Here is a 23525-nt window from a genome sequence, read left to right as displayed (position 1 = left end):
AGTAAGTCCGATGATATTTCACTACGGGAGGTTCAAGGCCAGAAACAATCATCCCCAATGCAGTGGCTTTTCGCCCTCTCTCTACAATGCATCATATCATAACATTACATGTGCATACTTGAATTTTCATTCCTATGGAGGATTGTTGGAATTGGTTCACCGAAAATTGGTTAAGTGTAAAACTGGAAAAATAAAAAGGTGTGACTTCGTGTCAACTTCGGTCAAATATTCGGGCTTGATTCGATAGTCAAATTACAAAAGTAAATAGACCAACTTATTTTACTCTTAGAGTAGATTGTCGTGATATATTTGAAATCTTGAAACCAATTCCGGATGAATGAGAAATTATAGTCCAAAATTGAAATAAATGAAGTGTTGTAACTTTTCGAAAAGATGCAGATTTTGGCTCACATACTTTGTTTGCACCCTTTCTATATCTATAAATAGGACCCTATGGACGTGGTTTTAAACACACCATAGCATTGAGCGTCCATTCTTCTCTTGTAATTCATCTTTCTCCAATCTCATAATATTCCTTTGTAAAGGGAAAATTCCGTCGAAGTTTCGCTGTTCTTATGATTTGAAGTGCTGTTGTCACAAGTGTGTATCCGTTATATCTTGGAATACTTTCGGCATTCAACTGTGAGCATCGTAGCAGAACAATTTGTCTTAAGGAAAGAGTTATACTCGCCTCGAATTTCTTTTTCTACTCTTTCTTATTTCATTTTGATTTTTTGTGGTCATTTTAGTCACATACTTTATATCCTTACATTGTATTCTAATTACGCTCCTACAAATTAGAATTTTTGCTTATAATAATAGCGTTTCAACTACACTCCCACGAATTGAAATTTTTGTTCATTTACAACCTATACAATCATTATGCGACTTACAATCATTATGCGACTAAACTAAATACCGCCGACAACGGAAGAGAACGTGGGCATATGTTATAGCTGCAGAAAACCCGCTTGAATATTTGTCCCGTATATTGAAGAGTTTGGTTCAAATAACTGAACAAGAGGAAATGGAAATCTCATTCACTACTTCGATCCGCAAGGGTAAAGGTCTTATAGATGAGAATGGGAAATTCAAGGGAAAAGCTCCGCGAAATTTCGCACTCTAATTCCTCACAGCCACCTTTGGATCTCTTCAAGAAAATCATATGTATGAATTCTCCAGTTTCTTCTATATTAAATGAGATGCAAATTTCTGTGAGCCGTGGAGAAATTTTTCTGGCCGGTCAGTGAGGTATTGATCTGGTTTTCGATTCCAAAAGAAGGTCCCTTTTTTCTCATCTTTTTTCTCTTCGGTCAGTGAGGTATTGGATTTTCGTGATTATTCTAATTTGGTTTCTGAGGTGATTGGAAATGGAAAAGAGGGCAGTGTACGAGTTCCAGGGACGAAAGGGGACTGTGCTGAGGGCAGGTGGAAAACAGCATGTTCTTGTGGGGAGGAAGTGGGGCTAGCTGGAGAAAAGGCTGGATTTTTATTGATGTGAGGGTAGTTAAATAACATGGAATTCAATATTTTTCTTAAAATTTATTTTTCAGGTTTCTCTATTTAGAGAAGAAATAAGAATTGACACCAAGGTTTTGGATGGATACCACAATCGCAACAAGAATGTTTTCTCTCCTAAAACGTGGCACAAATGTTGAATTACTTAAACAAATCCAAGCCATACACCAAAAGATAATTTCTTTTGGCTTACAAAACAAAATTGCTGTATGCAAAAATCTCATCAACCATTATATTTCATGTCAGGAATATAAGTCAGCGAAGCTGGTTTTTCAGAATATTGAAAATCCATTGGACATCACATTATGGAATGGCCTAATTTCAGTATACACAAAGAATCTTATGTTCAATGAAGCTATTGAGTTGTTTGAAGATTTGTTGCGGTTCCCGTATTTGAAACCAGATAGTTACACATATCCAAGTGTGTTGAAGGCTTGTGGTGGATTAAGGAGAGTAGAATATGGGAACAAGGTCCATGTCAATTTGATAAAAACAGGGCTTTTATCAGATGTTGTTGTCGCTAGCTCTTTGATAAGTGTGTATGCAAAGTCTGGAGGGTTTGGATTAGCTGTAAAGGTGTTTGATGAAATGCTTGAAAAAGATGTGGCTAGTTGGAATAATGTGATTTCTTGCTATTATCAAAGTGGTCAGTACGAGAAAGCATTGGGTTATTTTGAGAGGATGAAAAAATCGGGGTATAGGCCCGATTCTGTCTCCTTCACGACAGCTATTTCATCTTGTGCGAGGCTTTTGGATATGGAAAGGGGGAAGAGAATCCATGAAGAAGTGGTGATGGGTGGGCTTGTATTGGATGGTTTTGTGAAAGCTGCTCTTGTGGATATGTATGGGAAGTGTGGTTGCTTAGAGAGGGCTAAAGAGGTGTTCGACAAAATCGGGAATAAGAGCTTGGTTTCTTGGAATGCAATGATTGGAGGTTACAGTTTAAGGGGGGATAGTGCCTCGTGCATTAAACTTTTAGTGCGGATGAATCAAGAGAAAATAAGGCCTAGTTCAACGACAATAACCAGCTTGTTAGGGGCTTGTGCTACATCAACTCAACTGAGACAAGGAAAATTTGTTCATGGTTATATTATAAGAAATAATATAATATCTGATATTTTCACGTACAGCTCACTAATTGATTTGTACTTCAAGTGTGGAAGTGTTGTACTAGCTGAAGAAGTCTTTCGAATGACACCAAAAAACAATGTAGTTGCTTGGAATGTAATGATTTCCGGTTATGTATCAACAGGTTGTTACGTTGAATCTCTTGGCATATACGATGACTTAAGGGAAGCAGGTATAAAACCTGATGCTATAACATTCACCAGTGCATTGGCAGCTTGCTCACAGTTGGCTGCCTTGGAAAGGGGCAAAGAGTTACATAATTGCATTGTCGAAAGTAAGTTGGATTCCAACGAAATTGTAATGGGGGCACTTCTCGATATGTATGCAAAATGTGGTGCTATAAATGAGGCTCAAGGTGTATTTAATCATTTGTCTACAATTGATTTAGTGTCATGGACTTCAATGATCGTAGCTTACGGATCTCATGGTCAAGCATTTGAAGCTTTGAAACTTTTTGATAAAATGTTAAAATCTAATATGAAACCAGATAGGATTACCTTCCTTGCTGTAATTTCTGCTTGTAGTCATGCAGGATTAGTTGACGAGGGGCACCATTATTTTAATTTAATGGTAAATAATTATGGTATCCAACCTGCAATTGCAGAGTACTCATGTCTTATAGATCTTCTAGGACGTGCTGGGAGATTATATGAAGCTTACGATATTCTTCAGAGAACTCATTATATCAGAGAGGATGTTGATTTATTGAGCACACTGTTTTCTGCATGCCATTTGCATGGGGAATTAAAATTAGGGGAGGAAATTGCAAAACTTCTAATTGAGAAGGATCCAGATGATCCATCAACATATATCGTTTTGGAAAAGATGTATGCTTCTACCAAGAAATGGGATGAGGCACGCAAGGTGAGATTGCAGATGAAAGATTTAGGGTTGAGAAAGAATCCTGGTTGCAGCTGGATTGAAGTCGACAGAAGTATCCGATACTTCTTAGCTGAAGACAAGACATTTTCACAAGCTGAATTAGTTTATGACTGTCTGTCTTTGCTACACTTTCAAATGGAGAAGGACGAAGTAGCAGTGAATGCAGCTCTGTGATTGAACAAAACGTCTGATTTTGGAGCCTTGATCTTTTATAAATGTGCAAGGAGCACCTCTATAATATAGGTAATTTCAAACCCAACCCGAAGCTTCACCTTTTCTTTGGAAAAAGCACTGAATTTAGCATTTGTTTGGCATAGCTTATTTGAAAATCATTTTTCCTCGAACTCATTTTTAACTACCTTCTCCTAATAAAATAGGATACTTAACAATGCCCTAATTTTTAACCACACATTCTCAAAAAAAAAATGCTTTTTTTCTTTACCATTAAGTAAATCGATTTGGTGTAAATTTTCTTGAGTTGCGTCTGCAAATTATTCATGTTAATTAAAAATAGTGATTGACAAAGCACGTGAAATGCATTAACAAGAATCTTTTTGAGGGACAATATAGCCCATCAGATGTGTGTACGGTTCAACCGTGAAATTTATGTTTTGCTTAGAGGAATCCAATGTGAATCTGCTCTTCATTTTCATCCTGTCTTATTTTTTTCTTGAAAATGATCTTTCACGTTGTAGACAACTCTTTCGTTTAATCAAAGCCTTTGGGGTTGTTGATTCTCTTTTGTTGTAATTTAAGGCATAAAACTGATGTGACGACTGAAACTACAGGCTCTGGAATACCTCGGAAAAAGTCACGGAATACGGAGAACAATGGACCTAGCAAGAAAGCGTGCTAATCTTGCTTCTGCTGCAATTGGTTCCCTTCCTCAAAATGATTACGAGGGTGTTCAAAGATCAAGGCGGGCATTTGTAGAATTAACGCTCAGAGTTTTCACTAGAACATCATGAAGATGTACGAATAGATCCCAGGTTCAAACTTATTCAACAGCTGTAGAAAATTTTTGTTCATTTCTTTAGGCAATGTTTCTGTATCATGGGGACAACATTCCCTATTTTAATTCATCATTATTTCATCAATTCTAGTTTTTCGCTGTTAATAATTCTGAAAAGGTATGCTATTTTGCATGTAATCATTTAATGGCAACTCACATGTAGATTATTAATACATACACAAATTATGAGGTTTTAGATCTGGGACGTTGCATTATGTAAATTAATGGTTAGTATATGCTTCTGAGATGACGTGCTTCCTGACATTCCTAGAATTAGTCGATCAATAAATCCTTGAGGATGTGAAGGCAAATGATTGGATATGGTCAGCTTGGTTCTACCGATTGAATTGGATGCAGTGGAACTGTTATAGTAAGTTGTAACAGAGTTTTGTGTAGTTTGTACCAGGAGGAACTCGCCATCATCATCAGTAAGGAGGTGAAAGCAGCCCAAGAATCCTATAACAATACTGCAAAAACCAATGGATAAAATTCATATTTTTGCCTCGTCTGCTAGAATCTCATTTCGATTGGTACCATTTTTGTGCTCGATATGAAGATTTGTCAGTGCACCAGTAAATCGAATTAACTAACCTGAAGAACTGAAAATGCCTTCTCTGCTATGTATTTTGTGGGGTTGTGGGTCCCTTTTGTTGCAACTTGTCTGGATGTAAGCATAACTGTGCTCACCGATATGCTTTCTTCACTTGAGAACTTCATCTAAATGCTTAAACTTATAAAGACGGATTAAATTTATTAATTGGTTTTTGTCCCAAAATGGTCAGAATGAATCTATTTTTACTTTAAAGGCATCCATGTATATAATTTTCAAAAAAAAAAAAAAAAAAAGAATAAAAGGAAAAGGAGTGATACTTGAACTCAAGACATTTGCATGTTTTGATGTTATGTTGATTAATTTGATCATTTAGGTGAGACAATTCGAGAACACACAATGATTGTAATTAAATGAAAATAAATAATTTGTGTTCGGGCATGTAATAATTAATATGTTGAACAACATTAGCGGTAATCTTGACAATTAACAACTTGTTTCTGAAAATAACAAAAAATGTTATTCTATATTTGATTAATCTCTTTCTTTCATTGTTATTAGTTTTTACCTTGACAGCTAAATATATCTAATAATTCCTATTTCCTATGATACTCGGACTCGGATACGAGTACGTATCCAAGTGTTAGATTTTTTATTTTCTAAAATGTAAGATAAAAGGACATGACTAAAAAGAGTCTAAATTTCGGACATGGGTATGTGAGCACGTCTTTCAAGCTTCAATTTTTTTTACTAACCCAAGACGTTATTTTGAATGGACCAAGATCAATTGTTCACAAAGAAGGAAATAAGTATTGAATAAAGGTATAAGACAAATAAAATAGAGTTTTGAAATTTAGTTTTCAATTATGGGAAGTTAGTTATTAAATGTTATATAACATGGAAAATGATGGACTTAATTGCAATTTGGACTTAGTGGAGCACTTAGTAGTACTATATGGAATCCATTGTCATTTTATACAAACAAGACCCTAGACCATCGATACAGAGAAGGAAAGAAGGAAAGAAAAGAAGAAAAGGGAAAGGAAAAAGAAAGTAGAAGAAGCAGGGAAAACTTAGTGCCATCGACTTTCTCTACCTTCTCGAGACTTCGCTAGGTTTATAGAGAGCAAAAATGAGAAAGAAAAGGAAAAGGGAAAAAAAGGAGAAGAAAGAAGAAACGGAAGAATAAGCAAAATGGCGAAGTGTCCGGTTGAAATTTAGAGGATCCGACATATTCCATACACATGTCGTGTCGTGTTTGACACAGGTACTCCAATCATTTCAAAGAGTCCGAGCACTAGATGTTATTTCCTAGATTTTCTTCAATCAATGTTTTATGCATGTATTTGTTGCAAAAGGTCATTTGTAATATTTTTAAAAGATGTTAATTTTTTTTTCTTTTTTGGTCAATTATTATTACTATAGGAGAAATGGACTAATTTAAATCATGTTCGGGAGTTGTTTATAAACTATTTAAATTATAAATCAATAAATATGAGAGGTGGACAAGTGGATAGTGCTTGTGAGTCTTTCGAATATGTGGATAAAAAGTGGTTTTGACTAATTATAAACAATTTATTACTTCAATTTTTGATGTATATTTGTGTTGTCAAATTACATTTGCAATTTCTGCTTCAGCCGGATACTACTAAAAGCCATCTTCATCTAATTGTTTATTTCAAATCTCATGGTTTGTTTTTCCTCTTCTCTAACGTTTTTTTTCATGTTTGATAAAGACAAGAGATAGTGGCTATGGATCATATTCCTCCCATTCATCGTCATTGTATGGAAGGTTGGTTTTCTCGGTTGTGAATTTATTACTTGGATTTAATCATTCTGAAATCTTTAAAGTATGTCTTTAACCATAATCTTACCTTGTTAAGCAGATTGCCTCCACCTTCAACTCTGGAAATGGTTGTACCTGCACATGCAGTTGGTAAAGTCATGGGCAAAGGTGGCATGAATATTGAAAATATACTTAAAGTGAGTTGTTTTACTTTCACAGAGCAATGACCAATAAATTTTGTATTTCTCTCAGTTGGCTGCATACCAGCAGGAGGTAAATCTTTTTTCGGTTGTCCAGGGCTGAAAGTCTGCTTAATTTTCAAATTAAGATTGTCCAGCATGATGGCAGACCAGACACAATTCGGTCTCTTTTCAATTGCTAATTTTGGGTGGTCTAGTTACGAAGTCTTGAATTTTATGTTTGTGAACTGTTATCCTAGATATTGACCATGTTTGGCTAAGCTTATCAGGTCTGTTGAGCCATTACTATATGATAAGTATGTTTTTACACACTTATTTGGTTCACAAACATGACTTAAACATGGATAAAATTGTTGAATTGTGGCTTAACCCTATTAAATTCATGCAATGTAGGTATTTCAATGGAAATTGTGGAATTCAAGAGAAAAGAGCCGAAGAAGGACCAAAACGCAACAAAGTGATAGTTCGAGGACCAAAGTTGCAAATATCGAAAAGTTGAGCTAAATGCAAAACGAGAGTAACAACATGCCGAGTATCAGCTTAAGGACAAAGCAAAACAATTGGAAGAAGAAAGAAGTGAAAAGGGACTGAATTGAAGACAATTGAAAGATGGAGGACTAAAGGTGCAAATACTCAAAAGATGTGCTGAATGAGTGGCATGAGATTTGATGGTGTCAATCATCAATTGGAAGATAAAATTTGTTGAAAAGATGAAGAAATCGAAGAAAGAAGTCAAGAGAAACAACAAGGAAGTTCAGGGACCAAAATGTAAGGACTGCATAATTGGGTATATCTATGCGACCGCATAGTGTAACCATCTATGCGGTCGCATAGAGGGATGCAGGGAAAAAATTGTAAATTTCAAATGACCTATGCGACCGCATAGGATCCTTCTATGCGGTCGCATAGGTGAAATTGCGGGGCGTTTCTGCTATTTCCTTTTTCGACTCCAACTCTTTTTTTAACCTAATTTGGACACGCTATATATACCCTAAAACGCGTCCAGAACAAGGGTACACGGTTTTGGGAGCAAAGAGGTACACAATAACATCAAGATCCAAGAATTAATGCAAGAAGAGGGAGGATTTCATCAATATTGAAGATTTCAAGCATCAATTATAATAGGGTGATGTCTTCTCCTTTATTCAATTTTTGTAATTTTCTTCAAAACATGATAGGTTAATTTTATATTTCATTGGGAGTCGATGAACCTTTGATTTTCTTATAAACTCCTATATTTCATGAGTTTAATATAAATTGTCTTTGGAATAAATTGTTTTGATTGAATCCATGATTTATTGGCCATTTATTATGTGATTGTGATGGTTTATTCTTTACATTCGAAAGAAGTAGAATAGACTCGATATATATAAATTGACATAGGGTCTGATAGGGGATAGAAATATACCCCTATGCTTTATGCAGTTCGGTAATTGTTCATAGAATTTCATACATTTTTGTATGTTACATCATCCATAGAAATATAGGCTGATGATATGCAGAAATAGATCTAATATATATCAAGAGAGTATATTAGATAGGCGTAGGAACATTGAATTGACAATTTTTCATTGATTAATTGGATTTGTGAAATTATGGTTTATAGAAATCAAATGGGGATTCGATATCCCAATGATTTTATTTCTACTTATTTCTAAAATTTCATTTACAACATTGCATATTTACATTTTAATTGAGTTGTTGAGTCATTTAATAAGGGAAATTTCGAAATTAGTGTTTTCTTCAAAATTAGGGTTTCAAATTGGAGGTTTCTTCCAAAATTAGGGCTTTTCACATTTAAACCAAATTTTCATTCAATTAAGATTTTATTTCAACTTATTTCTACAATTTCATTTACAACATTGCATATTTACATTTTAATTGAGTTGTTGAGTCATTTAATTAGAGAAATTTCGAAATTAGGATTTTCTTCAAAATTAGGGTTTCAAATTGGAGGTTTCTTCCAAAATTAGGGCTTTTCACATTTAAACCAAATTTTCATTCAATTAGATTCGGTTAAGATCACATTAGTCTAATTAGAGCTAATTCAATCCTCGTGGGAACGATACTTGGACTCATAGTCCATTTTACTACTTGTTAACGAACCGTACACTTGCGGTGGGTTTTAAAATCGAAACAAATAAATACGTGAACACTATAGAATTGCATCAATTGGCAGGCTAGGACATACATAAGCTGTTCCCTTGAAATTCCTGGAACTACTCTTGGAGCAAATTCTCTCCCCAGCTGGGAAGGGGATGTTTGGGGTTGTAGGGGCGAGAGGGAGTATGTATATGCTGTCACATTAGGCTTTCTGGATTATTGTGTTTTGTGCATGAGTATCACATTGCACTTTGAACTTACATTCTCAAATGCACACATTCTCTTCCAGATATCAGGTGCAGCACTAGAGAATTCAGATTCCAAATCCTTCTGAGGTGATCGTGTGGCTTTAATATTGGGCACGCTGGAACAGAAGCGTGCAGCTGAAAACTTGATTCAAGCATTCATAATGGCTACTTAAATTATGAAGATACTTTGGTCCACTTATATTTGAAAACTGTGGTTCAGTTGGTTCTTCCATCAATCGTTTATCCTCTATTTTATTTCATAGGCTTCTGCTGGACTCAGTTTTCTTCTGTTGGGAATCTTATGAAGATGCTTGAAGTTTAATAGCATGTTCTGTTTTCAAGCCATATAGGTTCTACCAGTGTTGCCTGATAAATTCGATTCATCCATGGTAGATGTTGATAGGATGTTTGTCGAGCCTTTGTGCATCTTACTTCTGATATGCTTTTCTGGTGAATTTGATGTTGAGTTGATTGTTAAACTCATAATACATGGATCCTTCAGTTAGTTCCTATTCCTTCCTCTCAGCTTCTTCTCCTGTCTTTTGATATATATGTGATTGATCCAGGTCTCTTCCTCGCATGCCGTCTGTGCTGTTCATATGTATAGATGTAAGTGCTAAACGACCCTCTCCTGTTGAAATGCAGGTTCTATGAAGCATTATCTCGTCCCAATCTGAATACTCTTGCTTGATTGGTACAAGTGTCTAATGCTTGCTTGAGCCATGAGACTGCAATTTCTGATAATTCGTAATTTTCAGTGTACGCTTACCAATTTACTCTTCCACAAATACTACTAAATCATACCCTTTGGGTTCCATTAATGTGACAATGTGACTTCATATAGAATCAGGTACGTTCACCGCCATCCTCATTTTCCTCTGGTCTGTCTCAGCCTATGTTTGGCTTATAAACTGTTTTTTTAACACCAAGTCACTCTTTTCCACACATTTCGAGGTACTCACAAGTAATACTTACATATTCATCACTCATTTTTATCTATTTATAATTTATACTGTATATATACATTTTCAAACATGTTTTCAAATATTTCTTTTGTTTTACTTCAGCAAGATATAAATGACTACAGTTCATTTCTTATGCTCGTGCAATTAGTGGATAAAGTTTAGAAAATTATATCTCAACATCCAATTAACTTCCTTTCCCCAACTGGTGTTCAAAAGGGCTAAGTCAGGTGCTGGTGTGTTCTGCATATGTTGGGTGAGCGAAAAGCCTCAAATAAACCATTAAAATTATTTAAAAATCTATAAGAATGCAAAATTATGCTCATAACAAACCATAAACCGTTTAATGTATGTTTACTAGGTGATTAAGTTAAATTTTAAGTGATTATAAGTTGTGGATCCTGTAAAATGTATGAATAAAGTATGTTGGCCATTAATGATTAAAATATAACCAATCATAAGTGCATTTAGATAATCCATAATAAAACATTTCAACAAAATTGAAAGTTTGATTTGTAACCAGAATCTAGAAAATAGGTCAACGAACTAGCAAGTGATAAATCGATAAAGTATCAACCAGTAATCCCATAACAAGATTGATTAATAATCCTCTACTAGAACAAAGGGGAAAAAAAAGTCATATCATCATTTACTAATTACAAGTAAGATCTTCAAGAAGAATTCCATTACATTATTTAATAATAAGTAGTTCACATATCAGAAATATTAAATTATTTACTTGTTAAATTAGGTCACATTGTTAAATATTTAGTCCATTTGCATTATTTTCAAAATATATTTTTCTTTCTTCTTTTCAACCACACATTCTTTAATAAGATAATATTATACGCAAACCTAAAATTTTTCTTATTTTTTAACCACACATTCTCAATTAATGTACTATTTCAAAATGCATTTTTACAATAAAATAGGACTTAAACAGGCTCTAAATTTGATTATGTTCTCAATTATAAAATAAAATTCAAATAAATTGGTAGAAAAAATACTAAAATAGTAATCACCAGTTCATTAAAATTTCAAAATTACTTAAATGAGAAAAATACCAATTTAGTATTTCAAAAGTAACTTTAATTTTAGCATATTTTAAATATACAAAACTACAAAGTAAAGCTTGTTGCCAATAAATTTGGACCAATACGTAACTCCTTTTTGCAATCCTTTTGGTTCATTACTAGATCCGGACCTACTTAGCCTATGTTTGGCTCATGTTTATAAATTCTTGAGCAACTTTTATCCTTACATTTTTGAGTACTATCTACTTATCCATCACTTATTTTTATTTATTTTTATTTAAGTAGCTTATAGCTTTCCAAACATGCTTTAAATAAAACCATTAGATTCCAAAATACTTTCACAAAATTCTATTTTCACATTTAACAATTTTCTATTCTCATCAAATAATGTACAGTAAGGGAACTCATCTTGAATATGTCATGAGCTCATCCATGACTCAGGTGAAAAGATGAGATATCACAACTTTGGTGCAAGCCTATAGTAATAGGGAATTCTCTACTACCATAACCACAATATCTCATGGTCATGATCAGGCGCGGAGCCAGCACCCGGCGAGGGGGCGCGGCCACGCGTGTTGGCTCCGCTGGAATCTGCAAAGCCACCGGGTAACGAGTTGCAGTCTTGCGCCATTGGAGAAGAAGGAAGATGAAGACTGAAGGCAAGGCACCGTCGGGTTTTTTTTTTTTGGTTGGGTTTGGGCTTCAGTATATTAAATTTTGGGCCTATTGTTATTTAATTTATTTAGCCCAAATGAATTTAGCCTTGAACCCGTTACCCATAACCCATTTCATTTGGCCTGCCATTTCCTTCGCATTTTCAATCCCCAACAGAAGACGAGAGGCAGCAACAAGAATTGTGAATTTCCCCAAATTGCCAAACCCTTTTCCTCAATCTCACTTCTTCTTGCTCCAAACTCACACCACAGACTTCAGGCATCAAACTTTCGGACCGGTGAGTGGTGACTCCTTTCCCTCTTTATTATTATTATTTTTTTGGGGTTTTGGTGTTGACGTGTTGTTCTATTTTTAGGCTTTTAACATATTGTCGATGCATTATTTAAAATTAAATCTATTTTATTGTTCTATCTTTCCACTTGTATTTAAAATTAACTAAGCAGCATAAAGGTGTTATGATAATTCATAATTTTATTTTTGTTTAAAGATATATGTTTCTCTAACATATTTGGCAAAAAAACAAAAAAAAAGTTATTTTTTTATAAACCTTAGGATTTACAAATTATGTGAATCAAAATGCAAATAACTATGAGTCTCACAACTTACAAGTTAATTAAGTTAGAAAACAATTAATTTATTTGACTATGGCTGTCCGTTTTGTTCAATGTCATTAGAAGATTTCTGTTTTACAGGGGGTAAAGTTCTGGGCTTAGCTTTCGTGGTAGTTGCTGAACAAACACTAGAAGTGATGCTCACTTTGGTTATTTAGACTTAGACATGAACTTCCTGTTTAAGTTGTATGTTCACAGTCTAGTATTGACTATTGAGCACTGAACTAAGCAAAAATAAAGGGACAAAAGTTGAAAACAAAAGTGACACTCAGAATTAGAATTACCTTCTCATAACAGGTCAACTGTGTCTTCTAGCACCCTTCAAACTTGTGGAAAAATATATTTGGAGTCATTAGACAACAATTTAATGGAATTGGATCTTTGTGATAATGTATTAGTGAAACATAAAGAATTTCTCCAGACTGAGGCTATAAATGGAACAAAAACATGAAATTAAATGTACAGTCAGTCTGGTTCCAGTAAGAAACTTGTTGACATTAGGTTTCAATCCCCGTGTTTGATGATTAGTAATTTATGTAAATTTATGTTTATGAAATTGTATTTGCGAATTGTGATTTATGATGAGTAATTTATGATTTGATGAGGGAATAGGATATTAGGAATGATTATTGATTTGAGAATTTACGTTTAGGATGACATTTTGCAGATTATAGAACATTTTTTCAACAAAAAGGAAAGTCCATACCCAATTCTTCTACTTCTAGTTGTGCATCTAGTCCCGTCACTGATTCTAGTCGAGCATAAGAGTTATTGAATAACACAAAGAAGTCTCGGGCTTAATTTAATGTGGATGATCTTGTATCTGATCCAGGGATACGCCCCCTATCGAATTATATGATCCTAATATTAGAGATGTTGTTAGGATGGCATATTTGGAGAAGGTTCATTGCCAACCATATGAACATGATTTTGCAAGAAGACTGATGGGGAATGGTAATAGATGTTTTCGAAAAGAATGGTTCTCTGAATTTCATTAGTTGGAATATAGTATAGAAAAGGATACGGCTAGGGTTGTCAATGGATTGGATTTTGATCCAAGTCCAATCCGAATCCGATGAAATTAACGGGAGATGGATTTAAGGTTTCAATTCGATAATCCGATTAAGATACGAATTCGATAATCCGTTAACTAAATGGAGCAAATATGGATTTATGTCGATCCGATCCGATTTATTATAATAATATTATATATATTATATATTATATCATAATTTATTAAACATAATTTTTTCCATTTTAAAACTTATATTATGCTTTACGCATAATTTTCAAATAATAAATAATATTAGATAATAGTATAATATTTTTACTTGAAATATTCAAAAAGGTTTAATTTTTTATTAATTAAAATAAGATAAATAACTATAGTAATTTGTTTTATAACATCAAAAACTAATAATTAATATGTCCAAAAATAATTTACTTTGTTAAAATTGATATTGTTTTTTATTTTAATTTTGTTAAGGCTATGATTTTTAGTGAAAATAATAAAATAAACTAGTAAATACTTAGAATTGACAATTAAGTAGTATTCCACATTGAAAGACCACTAAAAAATTAGAAGAGAAGTACCATTTAAAAATGTAGTATCCCACATAGGAAGATTATTAAAACATTCCAAGAAAAATCTTCTTTAAAAGGAACTAAAGAAGCATCACTTGGATAAAAAATTGATTTGGGCCTTTTAGTATATTAGGTGAGCCCATCAAGACAGTTAAAATATTTTTTTTTGGAAAAAAATGGTGAAAAAAACTCCGATCGGATATCTGATAACATAGCAAATCGGATATAGATTTAACAATCAAATATCCGTTGGATTATCAGATCGAATCGGATTGGATAATTTTTTTTAACTGATCGGATCGGATTTGGACAGATCTGCTCCATATCCGATCCATTGACAACCCTAGATGCAGCGTATTGTTTGCATTGCTATCTATTCAAACCTGATAGAGGGGGTCAAGGAGGTGGACATATATTTACTAAGACCGGCTTTAGGGATTGGAAGCACAAAAAGACATTGAAAGATCATGTCGATCTCTTTGATAGTTCTCATAATCAAGTTTTTGCAAAGTGCACCAACTTGATGAATTAAAAGCAAAGTATCTCTTACGTTATTTCTAGCCAAAGTAGTAGTCAACAACAAAGTTATAGGATCAGGTTGACTGCGGTGCTAGATTGTACTAGACTCATCTTGATGCAAGGATTGTCATTTCGTGGTCATGATGAATCGAAAGAGTCTCTTAATAGAGGAAATCTAATAGAGTTATTGAACTGGTATGCAGCTTGTTGTAAGGAAATTAATGAAGTATTATTTAGTAATGCTCCTGAAAATGATCAAATGACTTCACCAACCATCAAAAAGGATTTGATTAATTATTGTGCCGTAGAGACGACAAGGACTATTATCAATTGGATTGGTGATTCTTCATTTTCAATTTTAGTTGATGAGGCTCGTGATAATTCTGTGAAAGAACAAATGATAGTTGTTTTAAGGTTTGATGATAAAAGTGGGCGAGTGAAGGAGTGTTTTTTAGGTATGTCCCATGTCACTGATACTTGTGCCCAATCACTGAAGGATGCCATTGATGCAATGTTTTCTACACATGGGTTTAGTATATCTAGTCTGAGAGGTCAAGGCTATGATGGAGCAAGTAATATGTCAGGTGAGTTCAATGGGTTGAAAGCTTTAATTCTTAGAGAGAACCCACATGCTATGTATATTCATTGCTTCGCTCACCAGCCTCAGTTGGCAATTGTATATGTGACACGTAGGAATTGTATGGTTGGTGATTTTTTGGACGTACTTGCTATTATTGTGAATTTGGTTGGTGCATCATGTAAGCATGTAGATGCTCTTCGAACAAGTTATCAAGCTAATATTCTAGAGAAGCTTAATACTGGGGAGCTTACTGGTGGAAGTGGTTAGTTTCAAGAAATGAGTTTGGCACGCCCAGGTGATACTAGGTGGGGCTCACATTTATTGACAGTTACTCATTTCATTAATATGTTTAATTTTATTATAGATGTTCTTGAGAATATATCAGAAGATGGCGTACGTTCAGATAAAAAATCTTCAACCTTAAGACAGATGAACAATATGCAAGATTTTGAGTTTATGTTCAGTCTTCACTTTATGTTTGAAATTCTTGCAATTACAGACGACCTTTCACAAACCTTACAGAAAAAGGATCACGATATTCAGAATGCTATGAGGTTATTGAATTTGTGTAAGTGTGCATTGCAGAACTTGAGAGAGAATGGTTGGGATACTTTGTTCAGTAGGGTGATTGAGTTTTGTGTTGATAGACATATTTTAGTGCCTAATATGGAAGATATTGTAGTAGTGAAAGGTCGACCTAGGCGTGTAGCTCAGCAGGTGACTTATTTTCATCGCTTTTATGTTGATTTGTATTGTCATGTGATAGACTCAATCTTGCAAAAGTTGAATGATCGATTTTCAAAAACAACTATTGAGCTCTTTACTTGCATTTCATGTTTAAGTCCAAGAGATTCATTTGCAGCTTTTGATAAGGATAAGTTGTTACGTCTTGCTCAGTTTTATCCTTTGGACTTCAATAGTGAAGAACTTTTATTACTTAGATCTCAACTTGATAAGTTTCTTGTGCTTGTGAGAATGGACGAAACTTTCTTTAATCTCAATAGTATATCCTGTGTAGCTCAGAAGTTGATTGAAACTAGAAGTTCCTGTTATTTTCCATTGGTTTATAGGCTGCTCACCTTGGTTTTGATATTACCTGTGGCAACTACAAGTGTTGAAAGGGTATTTTCTGCTATGAATCTAATCAAGAGTGATTTGCGCAACAAAATTGGAGATGACTGGTTGAATGACAATTTGGTGGTTTACGTGGAGAAAGCTATTTTTAAAAAACTTGAGAATGAGGAAATATTGCAACGTTTTCAAATCATGAGATCTTGTAGAATACAGTTGTCTAAGTTTACAGTTACAGAGTAACTGAGTAAGGCTGTATCGTATATATTTTTTTACTATTTTGGGTTGTATCGAAATATATTTTCATATGTATACGATTTTGACGTTTTAGTTCATTTACATATATATTGAATAACTTTTAATATTATGTAACCAAATTTTAATAAACGATCGGACTATTACGATCGTCGGTCAACGGTCAATCCGCCCTAGCTGGTCTTGGATCCTGGATTCGCCGCTGGTCATGATTGCAACAATACTAGTCCATTTCTGACCAAATAAAAACGTCATAACGGCTTTTGCACTTGATTCCATATTCTAAGTCTGCCGGCAAGTAATTGTGTTTCCAAACATGTAATTACTTACAACTGACATAAATGTACATATTGAAAAAAGTACTGCTTCTTTACAAAGTTGGACATTTCTTTTTTGTTGCTTCTAATAGGAAGGATAAACTTCCTTCTCTTATCATTGGACGTTTCTTCTTATGAAAAAGCTTCACTTTTAGAAAAATGGGTGACAGAGGCTTTGACCTCCTCTCACAAATTCGAACCTTGACTGATTAAACAATTGGGAGGAAAAAGTGGCCCCACCCCCTAATGTGAGGGTCCGTCAAGGCCTCTGTCACACTTTTTCTGGCAGAGGAGCTTGGTCCTTCTTCTTTTTGGAAGGTTTGTGTCTTTGACAATATCCTCAGCTATTCTTCAGCACAATTATGACAATTTATATACTATGTATGCTCCATTTTTTTCTTTCTTTTTTACACGCGAGACTAGCAATAAAATTATCTTTCTCTTGTATGTTAATTTTCCCAAAAGATACGAATATCTGGTTATTTTTGTCTAATGAATTTACGGGTCTAAATAAATTTTAGACTACGCCTTTTAATATATCTGCTGGGGAATGACTGTTTTGTGGCATTATTAGAAGCACATTTTCATAACCTTGCATGTTTTCTCATCATTGTGTATATTTATTGTGTGCATATATGTAAACTTACAAAAATGTAAACAAAGCTTTTGTTGGAATGCGGAAGTGGAATTATACAGAAATTAAAAATTTCTTTAATTCAAAAACAAGATCGTTTAAATGTTCACGTGTATGTTATATATCATACAAAAAATAAAGGATTCAAATTTTTACAAAAATTCGATTATCAATTCTTGAATTCTGAACCACAAACTTCCAACTTTCTGAATCACGAACTTTCAATTTTTTAATTCTAAATACTTGATGCTTCAAATCTCCAAATCTTCTATGATATTATCTAAAGTTAAGACTACACTGGTGGGTGAGCACCTTCTTTTAATTAAGCACTTGTTTGATCCCCACTCTATCTAAAATATATTTTTTTTCTCTTATATTCAACAACACATTCTTTAATAAAATAATATTAAACGCAAATACAAAAATTTTCCTTATTTTTTAATCACCTATTCCCCATAAAATCACTATTCTAAAATACATTTTTTGAGAATAATGGGGCTCAAACATGCCCAAAATTAATAAATCATTTCTTGAACTGGACAATTGAAAATTTAAGAAAAGTAATTTTTTTCTCTCTCTCCAAAATTTAAACGACATGGAATTATGTATTATGAACGTTGTACAATTTCATAGGATGTTTAGGATCCATTTTATCTCTATTTATAGAGATAGAAGAGTTACAATACGTATACAATAATAATCTCATATTCAAATAGGAGTTCTAATTAAAATCATAGTGGGAGTTTTAATATAAGTCCAAATTCAATTAGTTTACATTTAATTACATGTGTAATCCTAGAACTCCAATTACAATTATAATTAAGTTTACAACTTTCATAGTAATTACAATCAAGTAAACTTTTTTATTATAATTACAATTAAGCCAAAAACTATTATAATTACTGTAATTAAGTTCCAATACTTTATGGAGTTATCATAGAGACTTAATCGGATATATATTATCCAAGCTCCAATAATTAGATTATGTCTAGTTGACCCTAGACCATCCAATCTAATAATTAGTTTTTTGCTTTTTCCGCTAAAGGGAAAAGACTGAACTCTCGGAATATATAAAATCACAGAAGTCAATAAATTTGTAATACTTTCCTTTAACTTGTCGTATATGTATTTTATCCCCGTCTGAGATCTAATAACTAGGTACGAGCATAAATGACCGTTTTGCCCCTCTAATTATTCTCACTAACTTAAACTTCATTTTCTTCAACGGTCCTGTGAACTAATCACAAATATCGAAGTTTAGCCGTTGCTAAATACTGAGCTCAGATTTTAACCGTTTAAAAGAAAATACTTAAGTAGTCAATCTACCTATTTTCCAGGATGACTATTCCCAACACAAATTCATATTGTCCACTCCGCTCATTCTCAAGTTCACAACTCATCGAGATATTTGACCAATTAAATTGATCTCACCCATTGATGAATCGGTACAATTTTGACTACATTGATATGTTTCAGTTTAAATTATAAGTAAAATGACATATATATCGTTTTAGTTTATATATAAAACGATTATCATATTGTATCTGCTAAAAACGACGATTCGATTGCGTATGATCACCCAAGATGCATCCGACATATGTATGATGATTGAAAGAGGGCATCAAGTAGGTTGATGCACTTGAATGGCTCAAAAAGAGTGAATGAAGATACATTCTTTTCATCAAAACAACTCAAGGGTGATAGATAACAATGCAAACACAAATATTCCCACCGTTTCTTCTGAGTGAGATTGAACTTCTCAAGATATTTTCTAACAAAGTTTTTTTTATAGCCCACTATTGGCCAAACCACCTGGGGCACAGTTTCTCTGGCCCTTTCCTAATCGGGGCTAAAATTACGAAAATGAATGAACAGCTTGGAGCTTGTATGAGAGTTGGTTTGTGGGCGTTCCACCACTGTTTTTGCAATTTGTAGGGACCCGAAAAGCCAATAGGGCTTGATGACCTATTTTTGTCGTCCTACGTACGACGAACGTATGTCGGTATGTCAAGTGGCTATGAATGGTCAAATTGTAGTTTTTAAACATAACAATATAATTGTTGTTGTATATGAGAAGACACGGCATCAATGTTGTTGTAGTTATTATTTAAACTATAATGATTTCGAATTCGTCAAATTTGTAATGAAACGATATGGATGTCGTTAAGTTATTACATAAGTTTGATACTATGACATAAACTATGTCATTTTAGTTAAGATTTTAACTAAAATGAGTTCAAACTCGTCAAATTTGTATTGAAACGATATGAATGCTGTTATGTTATTTTGTGGGTTTGACACTACAGAGACATAATTGGCGTTTTATATGAGAAGAAATGAGTTTGATGTCGTTTTAGTTACAATTTTCACTTAAACGAGTTCAAACTCGTTAAATTTGTAATGAAACGACATGGATGTCATTACGTTAATTCATGAGTTTGATACTACAATGACAATTGTTGTTGTATACTTAGAGGTACTAAGAATAACTAATTACAGCAGGTTTGCACCTTAGCATATACTAGATGCACACCTTGTTTGAAGAACAACTCGATGTCGTTATGTATAGCCATAACGACTTCTATATCATTACAAAAATTAGTGAAGTAGTTTGTATTTCATACTAAAACGATATCTAAATCATTTTTTGTTACAGGAATTATTTCAATATCGTTATATTAATCAGTGTATTTTTTGTACTGGAACGACGTCTATATCGTTTTGTGCTTCTGGAACGATTTCAATGTGATTATTAGAATGAGTGCATTTTTGTACTAAAACGACACTAATACTTAGTCACATGAACGAAATGTATATCATTATAGATTGAATATGTACAATATCAACAACCTGAAAGTTATAAAAAGCTACAAAAATAAGTATATTTAAATTATATTCAATATCCAGAATCATTACAGTTGCATGCACTAGCTAGTAGCTAGGCAACATCATAAAAATATCAACATCATGAAATTAGCAACTACTCCAGCAAAAAGAGATCCGAAGTAGCTCTCGTGAAGTTTATTTTTGTAATGTTTATCAAGTTTCTTATAAACATCTTACTACTTGCAATCGTCATTTTGTTGTGATTGTGGCGTCAACTTAAATCTTTTCCATAACATTGCAAATTATAAAATATGTACAAATATTAAAACAACTTATGGCAGTAAACACAATTCAATTCCTCATATATATATATGTAAAAACCAATACACATGATTCATAAGAAGCAACATGTTTTCAAACTTAACCAATAAAAATCCAATAAGAATTATTATTTGACAATCAAATGCATTTCCTGTGAACTACATTTGAAAATACAAAAAAATTACGTTGATATTCCTAAATGTGAGCTTGGAGTTGGCTTGAAAATAAAAAAGACAGATTTCTAACTCAACCCCTATCGAAGAGATCATTCCCTTTAAAAATTTCCACAATCGTCGACCTCAGTGAAAGAAGGAGAAGAGATGACTAAAAAAACTAAACAATTGAGTAAATAAAATTCAATTCCTCAATTTCAGAGAACAAAAATCAAGTATCATCTCACTAGAAACTGAAAAAAAAAATTATATGAAAACCCAACACACATGGTTTAGAAGAAACAACAAATTTTCAAACTCAACTAATAAAAACCAAATAAAAATTACTATTTGACGATCGAATCCATTTTCAGTGAACTATATTTGAAAATACGGAAAACTTACATTGATTTTCCTAAATGTGAGCTTGTAGTTGGTTTGAAAATAAAGATAGGTTTTGAACTCAACTCCCTACCAAATACGACGTTCCCTTTAAAACTTTAAACAATCATTGACAATGAGAAGAGATGGCTAAAAAAACTATACAACTATATAATAATAAAAATTAAGAAATTAGGTAGTTAGCACCGATCAAATCCTAATCCTAATTAGGAAAATGCCACTAATATGAGTTCTACCAAAAGTGATATGCCATATCACACAGAGGTAAATCAAATAAATTGGAACGTAGAACGACAATTTAAGTAAGTGCATATGAATTAAAAATGAATGAAGCTAAAAAAGAAGCTGAACTTAAAATTATTAATATAATTTTTGATTTTCATCCATGGAAATGGATAGCAATAATTGACAGTAGAAAAATCACAATAATTTTATTAAAAAAGAACAATAAAGGATGCCTTCCACGTGTAATTCAAATTGAAGGCTGGTTAATAGGCATTGAATGAATGCCTTTTAAAGCATCGAGAAACCTTTCACAACTAAAGCATGGGTTTGAAAACACTTGAAACAATTTATAACGATATACAGAAAATGATAAGATAGGAAGTTGGGGAAAATTAGTAAACTTTTTGATAATATGATTAAAATGTCAAAAATCTATTATTTAATAGGTTTTCCATTAACACAAGTGCATGCTAAGGGCCCGTTTGGTGGGGATTTTGAGAATTGATTTTTTGCCCGTTAGAAGAAAAGTGGGGTCCACATGTGAGAGAAGAAGTCAAAAATTACGGCTTGAATAGTAAAATAACGGTCAAAAAATCAATTTTTTGGGGCAAAAAATCCCTACCAAACGGGGCCTAAATATGAGATATACTTGTCAGTTTTACCGATAGATGCAGACAAGGACATGATGATAGAGAACAGGGTTAATTCAATTGCACATTTTTATGGTTATTCCTTTAACAAGACTGCTCGCTCATGCTCTATGCTTGATTTGCCAAAAAATGCATAACAACAAAGATTCAAAATGCCCTGGTTTGGAAAGAATCACCTTTTTTTTTTTTTTTTTTTTTGTATTAAAATGTAATGCTTATTGAAAATACTAGCATTGTTCTGACTTGACTCACCTAAGAACCATGATTGATTAGTAAGGAAAAATGTTCAACTCTAAGTAATACACATTGATGCTTGACACAATGGATATAACCCCCTACTTCCACTAATTGTGCCGTTAACCCAATAATGTCTCAATTTTCAAATTGAGTTTGAACTTAGAAAGGAATATAGCAATGCATTATATGAATTTTAAAAACACATATCACTAAGATTGCATCACCCAAAGTGTTAGTAGACAAGATTTGTTTGTCTCGTTGCCGAATAGGCACAAAAAAAATTAATTTTTAGACTGCCATAGAATATTAAATAAAAGGTTACCAACTCGAAAAGATTAAGGAGGCCATTACTTTACCGGATAATTAGCACAAAACGTCCTTACTTTTCAATGTTATTGTACAAATGTTCTTACCTTTCATTTTGTTTTTTTTGGCATTTTACCCTTACTTTTACTTATAATTGTAGAAATGATAAGTTTGATCAAAATTTTCATGTAAAATGACAAATATACCCCATATTTAAATAAAACAATAAAAGAAAAGAAAAGTTAAAGAATAAAATTGCAATCATACTCCCAAACTTTTTTAAAAAGTACAAATGAGTCCAAATAAATTATTAAAAGAGTAATTAGTACAAAACATTTATACTTTTCATTATTATTATGTAAAACGTCCATACATTTTATTTTTATATTTAATTGCAAAAATCATTATTTTCATCAATTTTCCCATTAAAAACTTTAAAATAACAAATTTACCCTCATCTTTAAATAAAGAAAATAAAAATGAAGAACAAATTGCAACTATATTTTCAAAATTATCGAAAAAGTACAAATAAATAATTTAAAAAGAAAGTGATTTTTATTTTTTAATTATTTATTTGAAATTTATTTGTACTTTTTTTTATAAAAAATTGGGAGTGTAGTTACAATTTGTTCTTTATTTTTCTTTTCTTTGTTTTTGTTTATTTAAATAGGGGGTATATTTGTTATTTTATAACTTTTAGTTGAGAAAATGGATGAAAATAACAATTTTATAATGAA

The 23525-nt window shown here is 32.9% G+C and overlaps 2 protein-coding genes and 1 long non-coding RNA gene across 3 annotated transcripts; all 3 read left to right on the top strand.

Annotated features, from left to right (window-relative positions):
* Positions 1 to 910: 910 nt before the first annotated feature.
* LOC111370467 (pentatricopeptide repeat-containing protein At5g27110) lies at positions 911 to 4738 on the top strand. Its single transcript, XM_022992180.1, has 2 exons — positions 911 to 3771; positions 4317 to 4738. The coding sequence occupies exon 1, from the start codon at positions 1600 to 1602 to the stop codon at positions 3700 to 3702; it is 2103 nt and encodes a 700-aa protein (XP_022847948.1). The 5' UTR covers positions 911 to 1599; the 3' UTR covers positions 3703 to 3771; positions 4317 to 4738.
* A 2068-nt stretch (positions 4739 to 6806) lies between these two features.
* On the top strand, positions 6807 to 10024 carry LOC111370275. Its single transcript, XR_002698363.1, has 3 exons — positions 6807 to 6882; positions 6977 to 7073; positions 9469 to 10024. It is a non-coding gene; the product is annotated as an uncharacterized LOC111370275 (long non-coding RNA).
* Positions 10025 to 14927: 4903 nt separating this feature from the next.
* On the top strand, positions 14928 to 16706 carry LOC111370044 (zinc finger MYM-type protein 1-like). Its single transcript, XM_022991756.1, has 2 exons — positions 14928 to 15654; positions 15757 to 16706. Exons 1-2 carry the CDS (start codon positions 14928 to 14930, stop codon positions 16704 to 16706), a joined length of 1677 nt encoding a protein of 558 aa, XP_022847524.1.
* The last annotated feature ends 6819 nt before the right edge of the window (positions 16707 to 23525 follow it).

This window comes from Olea europaea, chromosome 21, assembly GCF_002742605.1.
Source record: "Olea europaea var. sylvestris chromosome 21, O_europaea_v1, whole genome shotgun sequence".
Classification (NCBI taxonomy): domain Eukaryota; kingdom Viridiplantae; phylum Streptophyta; class Magnoliopsida; order Lamiales; family Oleaceae; genus Olea; species Olea europaea.
Note: the sequence above shows the minus strand (reverse complement) of the source record. Positions and strands in the feature narration are given on the sequence as shown.

Excerpts from the sequence above, each read along its gene's own strand:
- LOC111370044 (XM_022991756.1), top strand. The coding sequence starts at position 14,928 with ATGCAAGGATTGTCATTTCGTGGTCATGATGAATCGAAAGAGTCTCTT. Across the intron at positions 15,655-15,756 it reads GGAGCTTACTGGTGGAAGTG|ATGTTCTTGAGAATATATCA; the intron begins GTTAGTTTCAAG and ends ATTTTATTATAG.
- LOC111370467 (XM_022992180.1), top strand. The coding sequence starts at position 1,600 with ATGGATACCACAATCGCAACAAGAATGTTTTCTCTCCTAAAACGTGGC.